This window comes from Microtus pennsylvanicus, chromosome 3 (genome assembly GCF_037038515.1).
Source record: "Microtus pennsylvanicus isolate mMicPen1 chromosome 3, mMicPen1.hap1, whole genome shotgun sequence".
Classification (NCBI taxonomy): domain Eukaryota; kingdom Metazoa; phylum Chordata; class Mammalia; order Rodentia; family Cricetidae; genus Microtus; species Microtus pennsylvanicus.
In genome coordinates this window covers 27240627-27254629 of record NC_134581.1, presented here as the reverse complement: position 1 = coordinate 27254629, position 14003 = coordinate 27240627, and the positions used below count along the sequence as shown (strand labels likewise).

At 39.6% G+C, this 14003-nt stretch overlaps 1 protein-coding gene across 19 annotated transcripts in view; it reads left to right on the top strand.

Annotated features, from left to right (window-relative positions):
• The window catches only part of Tfdp2 (transcription factor Dp-2), a 118813-nt gene that overhangs the window by 64629 nt on the left and 40181 nt on the right, over nucleotides 1-14003 (top strand). For all 19 annotated transcript variants that reach the window (XM_075964962.1, XM_075964956.1, XM_075964957.1 and 16 more), the window contains one exon: nucleotides 6050-6153. In XM_075964962.1, coding sequence (XP_075821077.1) covers nucleotides 6151-6153 — 3 coding nt within the window. In that variant the 5' untranslated portion in view covers nucleotides 6050-6150. The remainder of the gene's footprint in view (nucleotides 1-6049; nucleotides 6154-14003) is intronic.

Below are 14003 nucleotides of genomic sequence, written 5' to 3'. Positions count from 1 at the left end.
AGACAATGTGTATGCATACATGTCTATGTATGTGTATGTGAATACATGTACTCCAAAAGGCTAGAAGATATCTAGTCCCCTGGAGAATTGATTAGATTATAGACAGATGCTAGTTATGTGAGCAAGTACATATAAGTGTTATATATTTTCGACAGAAGTTTCTAAAATATCACTATAACTCTCATTGTATATGCTGTGAATAATGAAGCCTGGTCGATTAGGAAGTGCTGCTAGAGGGTATCTGCTGCCTTGGCCTCTGAACAGACACTTGAAGCAGTGGGAATAAGGCATGGAAGATGTTTGGGAGTAGAAATTTCAAGGTCAAAGGGAAAATTTATAGGTAACAAGTTTAGGAAGGAGAACTTTAGATATGATAGAGGGCTTTATTTTTAACTTTAAAATTTCATTTGTTTGTTTATCATTTATTTGCATGCCATAGCATATGTGTAGAGGTCAAAGGACAACTTGCAGGAGTTGGTTCCCTCCTTCTACCTTGGGGACCAGGGATCACACTCAGGTTGTCAGGCTTTTACCGCAAGTACTTTACTCTCTGAGTCATTTTGCTGAAATGACTAGTAGCCACGTTTGAAAAGAAAAAAAGTAAAATTATAATTTAAAAATTCATGCCAGGCAGTGGTAGCCCACGCCTTTAATCCTACCACTCGGGAGGCAGAGGCAGGTGGATCTCTGTGAGTTTGAGGCCAGCCTGGTCTGCAGAGCGAGTTCCAGAACAGCCAGGATTGTTAAACAGAGAAACCCTGTCTTAGAGAAAAACAAAACAAAACAAAAAATAAACAACAACAACAAAAAGGAAATTCATTCTTCAAGAATTTCACCCATGTATAAGTGTATTATGATCACATCCACCTTTATTTCCCTCCTCCAGCCTCTCCTAAGTGTGTCTCCTTAACACATCACCCTCAGAAACATCACATCCTTGTATTTTAATATACAGCTCTGTCCAGTTAGTACTACCTGTACTACACAAGTATGGAGCCACCCATGAAAGCGTGGGCTGCCCTACTGGTAGCAATACCTGCAAGGAAAATGAGTGCTCCTACCCCAGCTGGTATCAGCTGCCAGTGCTTTCTCCCCATCTATGCCAGGATTTTGTCTGCTTTGATCTTGTGCTGCTATGTATTCCTTCTTGATTGGTCATTGATCCACTCATCATCATTCAGTATTCTGTTTATAGTTTCTTTTACTACTTATCTAGCTTTATTCCATTATAGTCACATAGAATACAGGGTGTTATTCCATTTTTCTTACATTTGTTGAGGCTTGCTTTGTCTCCTGATATGTAATTAATTGTGGATAAAATTCCATGTGATGTTGAGAAAAACATGTTTCTGTAGTTTATTGGTAGAATATTTTGCAGATGTCTGTTAGGTCTGTTTGATTTATGATGCCAGTTAACTCTAGAGAGTTGGATATTAAAATCACCCACTGTTACAGTGTTGGGATTAATCTGTGGCTTTAGGTCTAGAAGTATTTCTTTTATGAAATTGCTTGCACCTGAATTTGGTTCATATATGTTTAGAATTTTAATATCTTTTTAAAAATAGACTTACTTTGTGTGTGGTCAGTGTGTAGATGTGTGTGTGTCGTGGTGCATGTGTGGAGATTAGATTATAATTTTCAGGAATTGATTCTCTCTTCTACCATGTGAACACTGTCTTCAGGCTTGGATGAAGTGCTTTTATCCACTGGACAATCTTTTTGGCCCTGTGACATTTTAATTTTTGTGTGTATGGGTATTTTGCCTACATGTATGCCTTGTGTGCCTGGTGCCCATAGAAGCCAGAAGATGGTGTCAGATCCTTTGGAACTGGGATTATATGCAGATGGTTATAAGCCACTATGAGGATGCTAGGAAGCAAACCTTGGTCCTTTGGAAAAGCTGCCAGCGTGCTTAACTGCCAAGCCATTGCTTTAGCCTCTTGATGGATTGTTCTCTTGAACACAAAGTAAGCTATTTATCTTCCGACTAATTTTGGTTCAGTGTTTATTTTGTCAGATACCAGAACAAGGTATACATGATTGTTTCTTAATTCCATTTTCCTTTAAATACCTTTTTCAATCTGTTTACCCTAAGGTATCTCTCTACCTTTGGTGATAAGATGTGTTTATTAGAGGTAATATAAAGATGAATCTTGTTTTCTATTCTAGTCTGCTAGTCTGTCTTTTTATTGTGGAACTGAGACCATTGATACTCAAAGTTATTAAAATATATATTAATTCCTGCCATTTTGTTGAGTTTTAGATTTATGTTGACGAATGGCTCTGGTGTTATTAATTTTCTTGACCTCTTAGTTGTGTTTATCCTTCTCTTCAGCCTGAAGTACTTCCAGTATCCTCTTTAGACCTGATTTTGTGGTTGAAAATTCCTTTAGTTTATTTTTTATCATGGAAAGTCTTTATTTCTTCTTTAATTATAATAAATTGTTTTGCTGATCAGTTTTACTGTCAGTTGTCTTTTCAGGTCTTCCTGCCTTCCATGTTTCTGTCACATAAGCAGCTGTTATTCGGATAGCCCTACTTTTATAAATGACTTCATCCTATATGGTGATATTTTGTTTGTGTGTGTGTGTTTTTTTTTTTTTTTTTTTTTTTGGTTTTTTCTAGACAGGGTTTCTCTGTGGTTTTGGAGCCTGTCCTGGAACTAGCTCTTGTAGACCAGGCTGGTCTCGAATTCACAGAGATCCGCCTGCCTCTGCCTCAGGAGTGCTGGGATTAAAGGCATGCTCCACCACCGCCCGGCTTGTTTGTGTTTTAATAAAGATTGCCTGAAGACCAGAATACAGAGCTAAATCCCTTGAGGCCAGGGAGTGGTAGATCTCACCTTTTATCCTAGTACTTGGGAGTCCCTTGCCTTTAATTTTTGCACTAGGGAGGTGGAGACAGGAAGTGTATATGGCTTGACAGAGAAAGGAATATAAAGTAGGAGGAGCTGAAGGCAGGAACTTGGAGACAGGAACTGAAGCAGAGTCCATGGAGGAATGCTGCTTACTAGCTTGTTCTCCTTGGCTTTCTTAGTCTGCTTTCCCAGTCCCCCAGTGGGCTAGATCCTTCAACATTTGTTGAACATGCTCTAGAGGCATGTTTATAGGCCAATCTTTCTTTCTTTTTAAATATTTTTTTTGGTTTTTAGTTTTTTGTTTTGTTTTGTTTTGTGTTTTTTTTTTTAATACAGGGTTTCTCTGTGAAACAGTCCTGGAACTCACTTTGTAGATCAGGCTGGCTTCAAACTCACAGAGAGCTGCTGCCTAAGTCTCCCAAGTGCTGGAATTTTCAGGCCAATCTTAAGGGGAGGCATTTTCTCAATTGACATTTTTCTTCTCAGATGACTCAAAATTGTGTCATTTTGACAAATTAAGCAAGACATGAATCTGAGTTCAGCAGTTTAATCCAGAGGAACATCAGACTCTTCCATGCATTTATAGGCATGAGGCTGAGATCAGTTTATCCACCTGTCAAGTGGGGTTGGAAGACTGAAGTTCAGAGAGGAGAGCCAATCATCAAGAACAAGCCAGCTGGATAGGAAAAAAAAAAAGAAGAGAAGAGGAAAAGAGGAAACACAAGAAAAAGCACCCATTGCAGAGCCCCAATTATGTGAAATGCCCAGGATGATATAAAATCATCATGGTCTCTAGCCGTGCTCAAACAGTAGTCTTGTGTGTTGACTGCTCCACTGTCCTCTGTGAGCCTACTGGTGGAAAAGCGAGACTGATAGAAGGATGCTCCTTCAGGAGGAAGCAGCAGAGTGACTCAGATGCCCAATGAAAAATAGTTTCACAGGAGTATAGTCAAGTCGTGTAAAATACTACTGAGAGGTTAACTGGAGTTGAAAGTTGAGACTTGACCTTGGAATCAGCAACTTAATTGAATTTCAGTTTCTTCATATATAAAAGCACCATTACCTTAAGCATTAATGAGATCCTCACGAAAGAAATCATTCATAGAATTGGGGGAGTAGAGAGGTGGCTAAGTGCTTAAAGAGGTGGCTGCTTTTCAGCACCCAGGTTTGATTCCCAGCACCCACGTGTGATCGCTTACAACTGTCAGTAACTCCAGTTCCATGGGATCTGGCACTCTCTGCTGGCGTTTGCAGGCACCAAACATGTACATGGTTCCCAGACTGGCAAAAAACAACCATACATATGTGTCTGCTGAGGACTGAGAAGTGTGTGTGTGAGAGACAGAGATTAAGGAGTGTGATCAGGCTCTTTGTTGGTTTCAGTTTTTTGAGACAAAGTCTCACAGTATAGCCTTGGCTGTCCTGAGAATGGAGTTCACTCTGTGGACCAGGATGGCCTTGGGGAGAAGTGTGTTTTGTTTTGTTTGCATTTGAAATCACTACGCTGACCTTCCTGCTTCTACTCTGTATCACTGTGTAGCTGGGGTGGGGATGGAGTTGAACACTGGCTTAGAATATGTGATGCTTTTGTTTTGACCGAAGCATCTCAGAACAACAGCAAACAAACTCAATAGTAGATATTTTTTCTTTAATATTAAAAAGGCCACAAATAAGGCTAGAGAGATGGCTCAGCTGTTAAAGGCTAGGATCTCAACATTAACCAAAAAGGCCCCAAATCTATCGACTTGGCATTCTGAAAACATGAGCCTCAGCTGCTTCATCTTTGGTCACAGAAGCTGCTCGTTGAAGCAGGCGGCAGTAACTACAGACACTCCCAGTTTCTCAGAGTGCTGAGAACAAGTAACTGTTTAATGTTCATGGATAAATGGAGCACCAGGCTCACGTCCTCCAAGACTCAGGGAATATTGTTGAAAAAGGGATAGAAAGAATCTTAAGAGCCAAAGGCTGGGGCAGAGTATTAAAGAATGTTGTGACAAGGCTGTGATTACCCGTATAAAACCTACACTTGATTGAGCCCATCAGCATCTCATCATAGTATGGGAGAGGGACTCATGAGCTTCCACCCAAGGGTCTATAGGTCTTAATGGTTATTGGAGGAGAGAGATGTTTCTTAAATGGCATAAATCTGGTAAGGTGCCCGTGTTCCTTTAAATAGCCTCTCGACTATAATTCAATTTAATGGATCACAAAAAAATACATGAAATATAATAAGTAATTAGAGTTGGAGAAAGACGAGAGGGTAATGAAGGTCAAGGGAATATGCTCAAATACATTATATGCATATGAGAAAATGTCATAGTGGAAATCATTGTGTATAATTAATGTATGCTAATAAAATCATAGGTTTTATTATGAATGTACTATAAATTTGAATACTTTATGTTCACATTATACTTCATACATTTTTATATTCTATATATAATAAAGGTCAGTTTGGTTTTCTGTATTGTAATTTTTCATTGGAAAACAAATACAAAACTTAGAATCTTGCCTTAGATTTGAGGCAAACTGGCTGTAAACAGATTCTCTTGAATTTTTTTTTTTTTTGAGACAAGGTCTTTTGTAACCCTGACTGTCTGGTACTCACTATGTAGACCAGGCTAGCCTCAAACCTGAAGATCTACCTGCCTCTGCTTCCCAAGTGCTGGGTTTAAAGGTGTGCACCACTACTGCCCAATCAGATTTTTTTTTAATGTGGCTAAGTTTAAAAAGCAAGTAACAAAAGAAAATGTTTCTGGTACAATAGTAGCATCACAAGACACATCATATGTACCTGGATAAGACACTCATTTCATAGTGATGCAACTTGTAGTTGTTAAGTACGCAAACTGTTTTATAAACTTCCTGTAAAATACAAATAAGAGTGTTTAACAGAACTGATTATACTAACTTCAACAAAGAGGTCAATATGTATTTTCAGTTAAGACTTCTCAGTTTTGTTGTAGTTTGTTTTGTTTCTTTGGTTTTTCAAAGCAGGGTTTCTCTGTATCCCTGGCTGTCCTAGAACTCAAATCCACCTGCCTTCCCCCACCAAGTGCTGGGATTAAAAGTGTGCACCACTATCCCACAGGTACAATATGTCTCTAAGTGTAAATTAGCAGCATGGGATAGGACCATTGGTGTCAACTTGATATTGCAGAACACTGACTTCCTATTTTGCTCTCTTTTCAGGTAACATTTCACTTGTTGCATTTCCAGTTTCCAGCACTCACTCACCAACAAAAATTTTACCGAAAACCTTAGGGCCAATAAATGTGAATGTTGGACCCCAAATGGTAAGAAAACTATCGAATCTTGTATTTGACACTTCACTTAGGCAAGACCAGTTTATAGTATTATTATGCTGAAGATATTTGACAAAATACTTTAGTTATCTCATTTACTTTAAATAAAAGTTTTATTTTTATCTGATTGTAATTGATTAAATATTAATAAAAGTTTTTGTGCTCTTAATTTTTTTCTTTTTTTTTTTTGATTTTTCGAGACAGGGTTTCTCTGTAGCTTTTGGTTCCTATCCTGGAACTAGCTCTTGTAGACCAGGCTGGCCTCGAACTCACAGAGATCCGCCTGCCTCTGCCTCCCGAGTGCTGGGATTAAAGGCGTGCGCCACCACCGCCCGGCTGTGCTCTTAATTTTTAAGTTTAACATATTTCACTCTGTGGGTTCTGAATGTGTTATATTAAAGATTTTCTCTCTTTATAAGGCCTCTCTTTTATTGTTGAATTAACTTGAAATCTGTTGTATTTTGTCTGTCTTCTGTTTTCTTTTTCTTATAAAATAACCTTTGTGAAAACCATGTGTTTGCATATAAATTGAATGATTAACTGAATTTATAGGTGTGCACCACTAAAATTAAGTTGAATTTATAGCTAGAGCTATAGATTTCAAATAGATTTTTTTTCCATTTAAAGGTTATTGTAGATCAGCTCATGCTTGAACTTGCATTGGGAGGCTACGTAGGAAGATTATCACAATTTCCAGGATAACCTGTTCACATAGTGAGTTCCAAGTAATCTAGGGAAACCAGGCAGTGGTGGCGCATGCTTTTAATTCCAGTACTTGTGAGGCAGAGACAGGAGGATCTCAGTGATTTCGAGGCCAGCCTGGCCTACAAGAGTTAGTTCTAGGACTGGCTCCAAAGCTACAGAGAAACCCTGTCTCAAAAAGCCAAAAAAAAAAAAAAAAAAAAAACCAACCAACCAAACAAAAACAAAACAACAAGTAATCCTGGGAACTGCAACTCTGTCTGGAGGGAGCAAAGAAGGAGAGAGAACAGATAGAGAGGGTGGGGGATAAGTAGCTGGGGAAACAACAATATGCCATTTTTAATTCTTAACTCTAAAAATAATGGATGAAAAATAATTATGTGTGTGTTTCTCTAAAGGCATTCATTCATTCTGCTATCACTCTCAGAAAATCTTGTTTATAATCACAGTTATATTAAATTACTCTTGCCTGGTTTGGTGGTTTGTACATATAAACCCCGCACTCAGGAAGTTGAGGCAGGAGGATTTTAGTGCATTTGAAGCCACAGAAACCATCTGAAAAGCCTATTGTAAGGGAGTGGAGAACAGTTAAGAGAATGGCTGCTCTTGGGAGCTACAGTACTCTCTTCTGTCTTCTGTGCCAGCAGGCATGTAAGTGGTACATAAGCATACATGCAGGCAGAATACCCATTTATAGAAAATACACAAAAAATCAGCCGGGCAGTGGTGGCACCTTTAATCCCATCACTTAGGAGGTAGAAGCAGACAGATCTCTGCGAGTTCAAGGCCAGCCTGGTCCACAGAGCAAGTGCTAGGACAGGCTCCAAAGCTACATAGAGAAACCTTGTCTCAAGACCCCCCCCCCCAAAAAAATATAATAGTGGCACATATCTTTAATTCCAGCACTCAGGAAGTAGATGCAAATGGATCTCTGTGAATTTGATGCCAGTCTGATTTACTTTTTATATATTTTTCTAAAGACTTATTATGTGTACAGTGTTTTGCCTGCATGTTTGCATGCACACCAGAAGAGGGCACCAGATCTCATTATAAATAGTTGTGAGCCACCACATGGTTGGTGGGAACTGAACTCAGGACCTTTGGAAGAGCAGCCAGTGTTCTTAACCTCTGAGCCACCTCTCTAGCCCCTGCCAACCTGGTTTATAAAGTGGGTTCCAGGACAGCCAGTGTCTTGAAAAACAAAAAACAAAAAAACAAAAACAAAACAGAAAAAGGAGAAGAAAAAAGGAAAGAAAATAATTATTCTTTCATGTTCTTAGCATATATCTTCAGGTTAATCAGCTTTTCTAAGGAATGGTCTCCTAGCCAGATGACTGGCAAGTCCAGTTGGATTAATGCTGTTTTTTAAATTATGTTATCTTTTTTATGTGTATAGGTGTTTTGCCTGCATGTATGTCTGTGTACTACCTATGTGTACAGTACCCATAGAGGCAAGAAGCAGTAATTAGATCCACTAGAACTAGAGTTACAGACAGTTGTGAGCTGCCATGTGGGTGTTGGGATTTAAATCTGGGTCCTCTGACAGAGCAGTGGATCCGTCTCTCTAGACCATAGTTAACGCTTAAGATTGAGGACAACAGTATGTAATGATTTGGGCAGAATTTTATTTTTCATCTGGAGTGAAATAGAAATCAGATTCTAGTTTTTTGTTGTTGTTTTGTTTTGACCAAAAAGTCAGAGTTTTCCTGTAATGGGCCTTGATATTGCTACTTTTTTGTATGAGAGATTTCCTTGGTAGCGTTACCAGGGAAACGGTAGGTGGGTGTTAGGTATATTTCTTAAGAGGCGCTTCTCCGCTGACGCAAATAATTCCAACCAGACCAAATTAGACCGACTTAAGATGCCCATGTTTAATGCAGTGCTCCCTGGAGGATGGGAGCAAAACCTGAGACAACGGTGCTCCTCTTTTGGGTCTCAGCCTAAATAGCCTGTGGGAGTGGTCCCTGGGAGGGGTCAGCACTTGGCAGTCTTCCCGTAGGTGGAGTCCGGACCAACGCAACTCCCAGGGGAGGGGCTTTTAAAGGTGGATGCCAGGTATTAACAGTGGGGTGTTGCAAGGAGCCAGCTTGTTAGTTCCTGGCTGCTCAGCCCCGAAATAATCACACAGAAACTCTATTATTTAAAACACTGTTTGGCCCATTAGCTCTAGATTTGTATTGGCTAACCCTTATATCTTAATTTAACCCATTTCTAGTAATCTGTGTATCACCTCGTGGTCGTTGCCTACCAGCAAAGTTTCAGTGCAGCTATCTCCAGCAGCAGCTCCATGACGTCTCCCTGATTCTGCCATCTCTATCCCTGCATTCAGTTTAGTTTTCCCTGCCTAGATAAATTCTGCCTTGCTGTAGGCTCAAGCCAGCTTCCATGGGCACTTGGAATACAAGTGGTACACAGCCATATATGCAAGTAAAACGCCCATATACATTAAATAAGGAAATGAAATAAATACACAAATTTTATTTTATTTTTTTATATTTATTTATTATTTATTATGTATACAATAGTCTATCTGTGTGTATGCCAAAGGCCAGAAGAGGACACCAGACCTTATTACAGATGGTTGTGAGCCACCATGTGGTTGCTGGGAATTGAACTCAGGACCTTTGGAAGAGCAGGCAATGCTCTTAACCACTGAGCCATCTCTCCAGCCCACAAATTTTATTTTTTGAGACACGGTCTTATTATGTAGTCTTCATCTCTAGACTAGACTTCCCTCAAACTTAACAGATTCACTTGGGATTAATGACATGTTCCAAATACCTGGTTGGTTATTGTCTTTTTTTTGCATCTATTTGCTTATTTGTGTGTGTGAGTTTGTGTGAGTGTGTGTGTGTGTGCGCACACTCACATGCATATGTAGAGGTGAGAGTACTTTGCAGGAGTCAGTTTTAGCCTTCTACCATGTGGGTTCTAGGGATTGAATTCTGGTCATCAGGCTTGGCAGCAAGTTCCTTAACCTGCTGAACCACAGCCATTTGCCAGCTCTTCTTGTCACTTTTAAGCATTGTTTAGGGGTATAGAACAGTGATAGAATACTTACTTCAAATGCGCTAGTCCTGGATTTAGTCCCCAGAACTGGGGTGGGGGAAGAAACCTAAAATTAAAAACAACTGTTTTTCACCTCTGTTCCTCATTCAGTATTTTTTAAAAGTTTTTTTTTGGTTAGAGAATTTTTGACTAGATTATTACTTATCATTTTCTTTTTTTACCTTTTAATTTTTTTCCTTTTATTGAAAATAGTTTTTTCCTTTACATAATAAATCTTGATTCTTTTTTAATCTATCTTTCCTTTCTTTCTTTCTTTCTTTCTTTCTTTCTTTCTTTCTTTCTTTCTTTCTTTCTTTAAGATTTCTGCCTCCTCCCCGCCACTGCCTCCCATTTCCCTCCCCCTCCCCCATCAAGTCCCCCTCCCTCGTCAGCCCAAAGAGCAATCAGGGTTCCCTGCCCTGTGGGAAGTCCAAGGACCACCCACCTCCATCCAGGTCTAGTAAGGTGAGCATCCAAACTGCCTAGGCTCCCACAAAGCCAGTACGTGCAGTAGGATAAAAAACCCATTGCCATTGTTCTTGAGCTCTCAGTAGTCCTCATTGTCCTCTATGTTCAGCGAGTCTGGTTTTATCCCATGCTTTTTCAGACCCAGGCCAGCTGGCCTTGGTGAGTTCCTGATAGAACATCCCCATTGTCTCAGTGTGTGGGTGCACCCCTCGCGGTCCTGAGTTCCTTGCTCGTGCAATAAATCTTGATTATAGTTTCTCTTCCCTCTATGCTTCCCAGGTTCATCAGCTTCTTCTTCGTTTTTTTTTTTTTTCCTTTGATTTTTTGAGACAGGGTTTCTCATGTTTTATGGAGCCAGTCCTGGAACTCGTTCTATAGACCAGGCTGGCCTAGAACTCATAGAGATTCTCCTGCCTCTGTCTCCCAAGTGCTGGAATTAAAGGCGTGTATGTACCATTACCACCTGGCAGATTCATCAGCTAATTAAAAGCTAGTTTCTAAACTGGGCAGTTTAGAAGCTCCAAAGCTTCAGAGAAACCCTGTCTTAAAAAGCCAGGAGGGGGGCGGGGAGCTAGTTTCTGCCCTTCTGTTTTGATCTCTTGGAAGCTGAAGCTTAACTGAAGGTAGAGATTTCAGATGGGACTGTCAAGCCTGCCTAGAAGGTAGAGGCACGTGCCGTTAACTTGCTGACAAATACATATGCCCCCCCCCCTCTCTCTCACACACACACACACACACACACACACACACACACACACACACACACACACACAGGACTGGGGAAAGAATTTTCATTGGTTGTGAAAATTAATTTATATTTTTATTTGTCTTTGTGTATATATGTGTCTGTGTGAATGTGTGCCCTACATGTGGGGGGTACCGGTGGAGGCCAGAAGAGGTCGTTGGACCCCTGGAGCTGAAGTTACAGATGCTCACATAGGTGTTGAGAACCTAATTCTGGTCTTCTAAAAGAGCATCAAGTAACTGCTAACCATCCTTCAAACCTGGGAAACTAACTTAGCAGTTTTAACTAACTTGCCTTAGTTAGGAGACTTGACCTTTCCTCACAGTTTAACATATAAATGATATATATCTTAAGAACATTCATGTGTATATTATGATGACCTCATAGCTGCCTTACTTGAGAGGAATAGAAGCTACAAACTTGTTGGGCGATGGTGACACACTCCTTTAATTCCAGCACTTGGGAGGTAGTGGCAGGCGGATCTCTGAATTTGAGGTCAGCCTGGTCTACAAAGTGAGTTCCAGAACAAACTCCAAGCTATGCAGAGAAACCCTGTCTCTAAAAACAAACAAACAAACCAACAAGAAAGAAAAAGAAACCACATGCTTAGTGAAAGCAAAAAAGTCATTTTAATAGAATATAATACTTAATTGTGAACGTTCTTTTTCAGAATAAATATGCTCTCCGCTTTTTTAACTGTAGATGGCAGTAGTACTTTAGATATGTTTTTTAAGGCAACCAGTCTTCTTTGTAAGAGTGTTTAGTTACTATTGATTTTCCTAGTCTAACTAATCAGTTGTTCTAGAAATGACAGGCAGGATTAAATTAAAGATATTTGAGGTTAAGGTCTGAGAAACAGCTGATTCTAAGATTTAAAATGCCTTTTCCTTCTCTTAGCTGAATGTTAGAAGTACGTTTGCCCTTATTTTCATATGTATACATATCTGTCCATGTGAGTCAGTGTGTATATTTGGAGATCAGAGAATTCACGAAGTCACTTCTCTCCTTCTACCATGTGGGTTCTTAGGTTTGGTGGCAAGCAACCTTTACCCAACATGGCCTCCTTGTCGACCTAGAGGTTCGTTTTTCAAGTCACTTAAATTTGGAATTTTAAAATTTTATTGTTCAGGGATATAAAATATGCTTTGACTCAGCTGGACCATGGTGGCACACGCCTTTAACCCCAGTGCTTGGGAGGCAGAGTCAGCTACATCTCTGTGAGTTCAAGGCTAGCCTGGTCTACAAAGTTAGTTCCAGGACAGGACAGCTAGTAGTATTTCACCTTGTATTGCTGTACAAAAGAGTTCCACACTAGCCTCAACCTTTACACTATTTCCTTACCACCTGTAGGATTGTCACCTCTATGGCTGAGCTGTCATTTCTCTTTCTCAAGAGGATTTTCTTTTTAAAGCTGAATCTTTATTATTATGGTTTTTAAAGCTTTTCTTTCCCTGTGGGAACAAGAGCAAAACCTCTTCCCTAACAGCACATCTCCTGACTTTCATTATAACTGCCTGACCTGTAGGATTGTTTGGTATAACTGTAACATGCTTTATATTATAATAAGCAAAAACCTTTTATTTTCTTTGAGACATATGCTGGACCACTGTCTGTCTTTATTTGTGCAGCTATACCTATGATGGCCATAACTTCTAGTAAATGTGTGATTACCAAATCATTCTTTTACAAACTCAAAGCAGTTGCCCAATGAAAATCTGAATAAGTTTCAATGATGTGGTGTACATATTTTAATTTTCCAAATTCTGCAAAGTAGAACACATCCACCTGCCAAATTTCATTCCTTTGAGTACCCTTTGGGTGACTTTCTGCAGGTTGTGGTGTTTGATTATATAAAGAACAAGATTTCTTTTTAACAACAAATGCAAGAGAAATTAAGGGCTGGTTGATTCTTAAATACAGTGAACATCTAGTTGCTCCTGTACCAGATGTTGTAAAGCCTGCAGTTTTTCTTCTGTTGAAGGCCATTGCTTAATCCATATTGGTTTCTAAGTTAACCATTTTAAAGGCCGTTGGTACTTCTGAATGTTTGCTAGTTGTTTTGTGTTTTTGTACAGCCTGAATGGTTGGTGACTGTTTTTTATGGTACCTTATAATACCCTTCCTAGAAACATGTTGGTGTATGATATAATTAAGTGAGAACTGTGTCCTTTGTGTTAGTGTTTTTTGTTTTGTGAGATGGGGTCTCATTGTATTGCCCTAACTGACCTAGAACTCAGTCTGTAGACCAGCTGGCCTCAACTTCAGAGATCTGTGTCTCTGTCTTTCAAGGGTTGGAATTACAAACTTGAGCAATCACTTGCAGCTTTTCTGTGAGTGTCCTTTGGCATTGCATAGACCCTGCAGAACGATGTGGAGTATGAACATGAAGACAAATGCAGATAAGCAGTCCAGCTTTCAGAAGACAGTATAAATGGAATCGTTTCTATATAGTCAGTTTATACAGATTTTTTTTTTCTCTTGAGTCTTCACCAAAGTGTTACTAGTATGGAAGTTTTGAAGTTGTTACTAAAGTAGAATTCTTAATGCTCAGTAGCTGTTGCATCCATTATCCAAAGAGGCACCAGTCTTCTTCCATTAACTCCCACTCATTGGAGCATTCTTTTTTGAGACAGGTTCTCACTGTAGCTGTGGCTGGTTAGAAAATTGCTACATACACAAATGTTGGCTTTAAATAAGTAGAGGACTCCTGACACTGCCTCCTTAGAGCGGAGTCTGTAGGTGTGCACCACCACACCCGGCTTCCAAACCTTTTCCAAATCAATCAGTCAATCAATCAATCAATCAATCAATGCTTTCACAGTCTCATGAAATGGCTTAGCATCTGTTCCCAAACCTGATGGCCTGAATTTAATGCCTG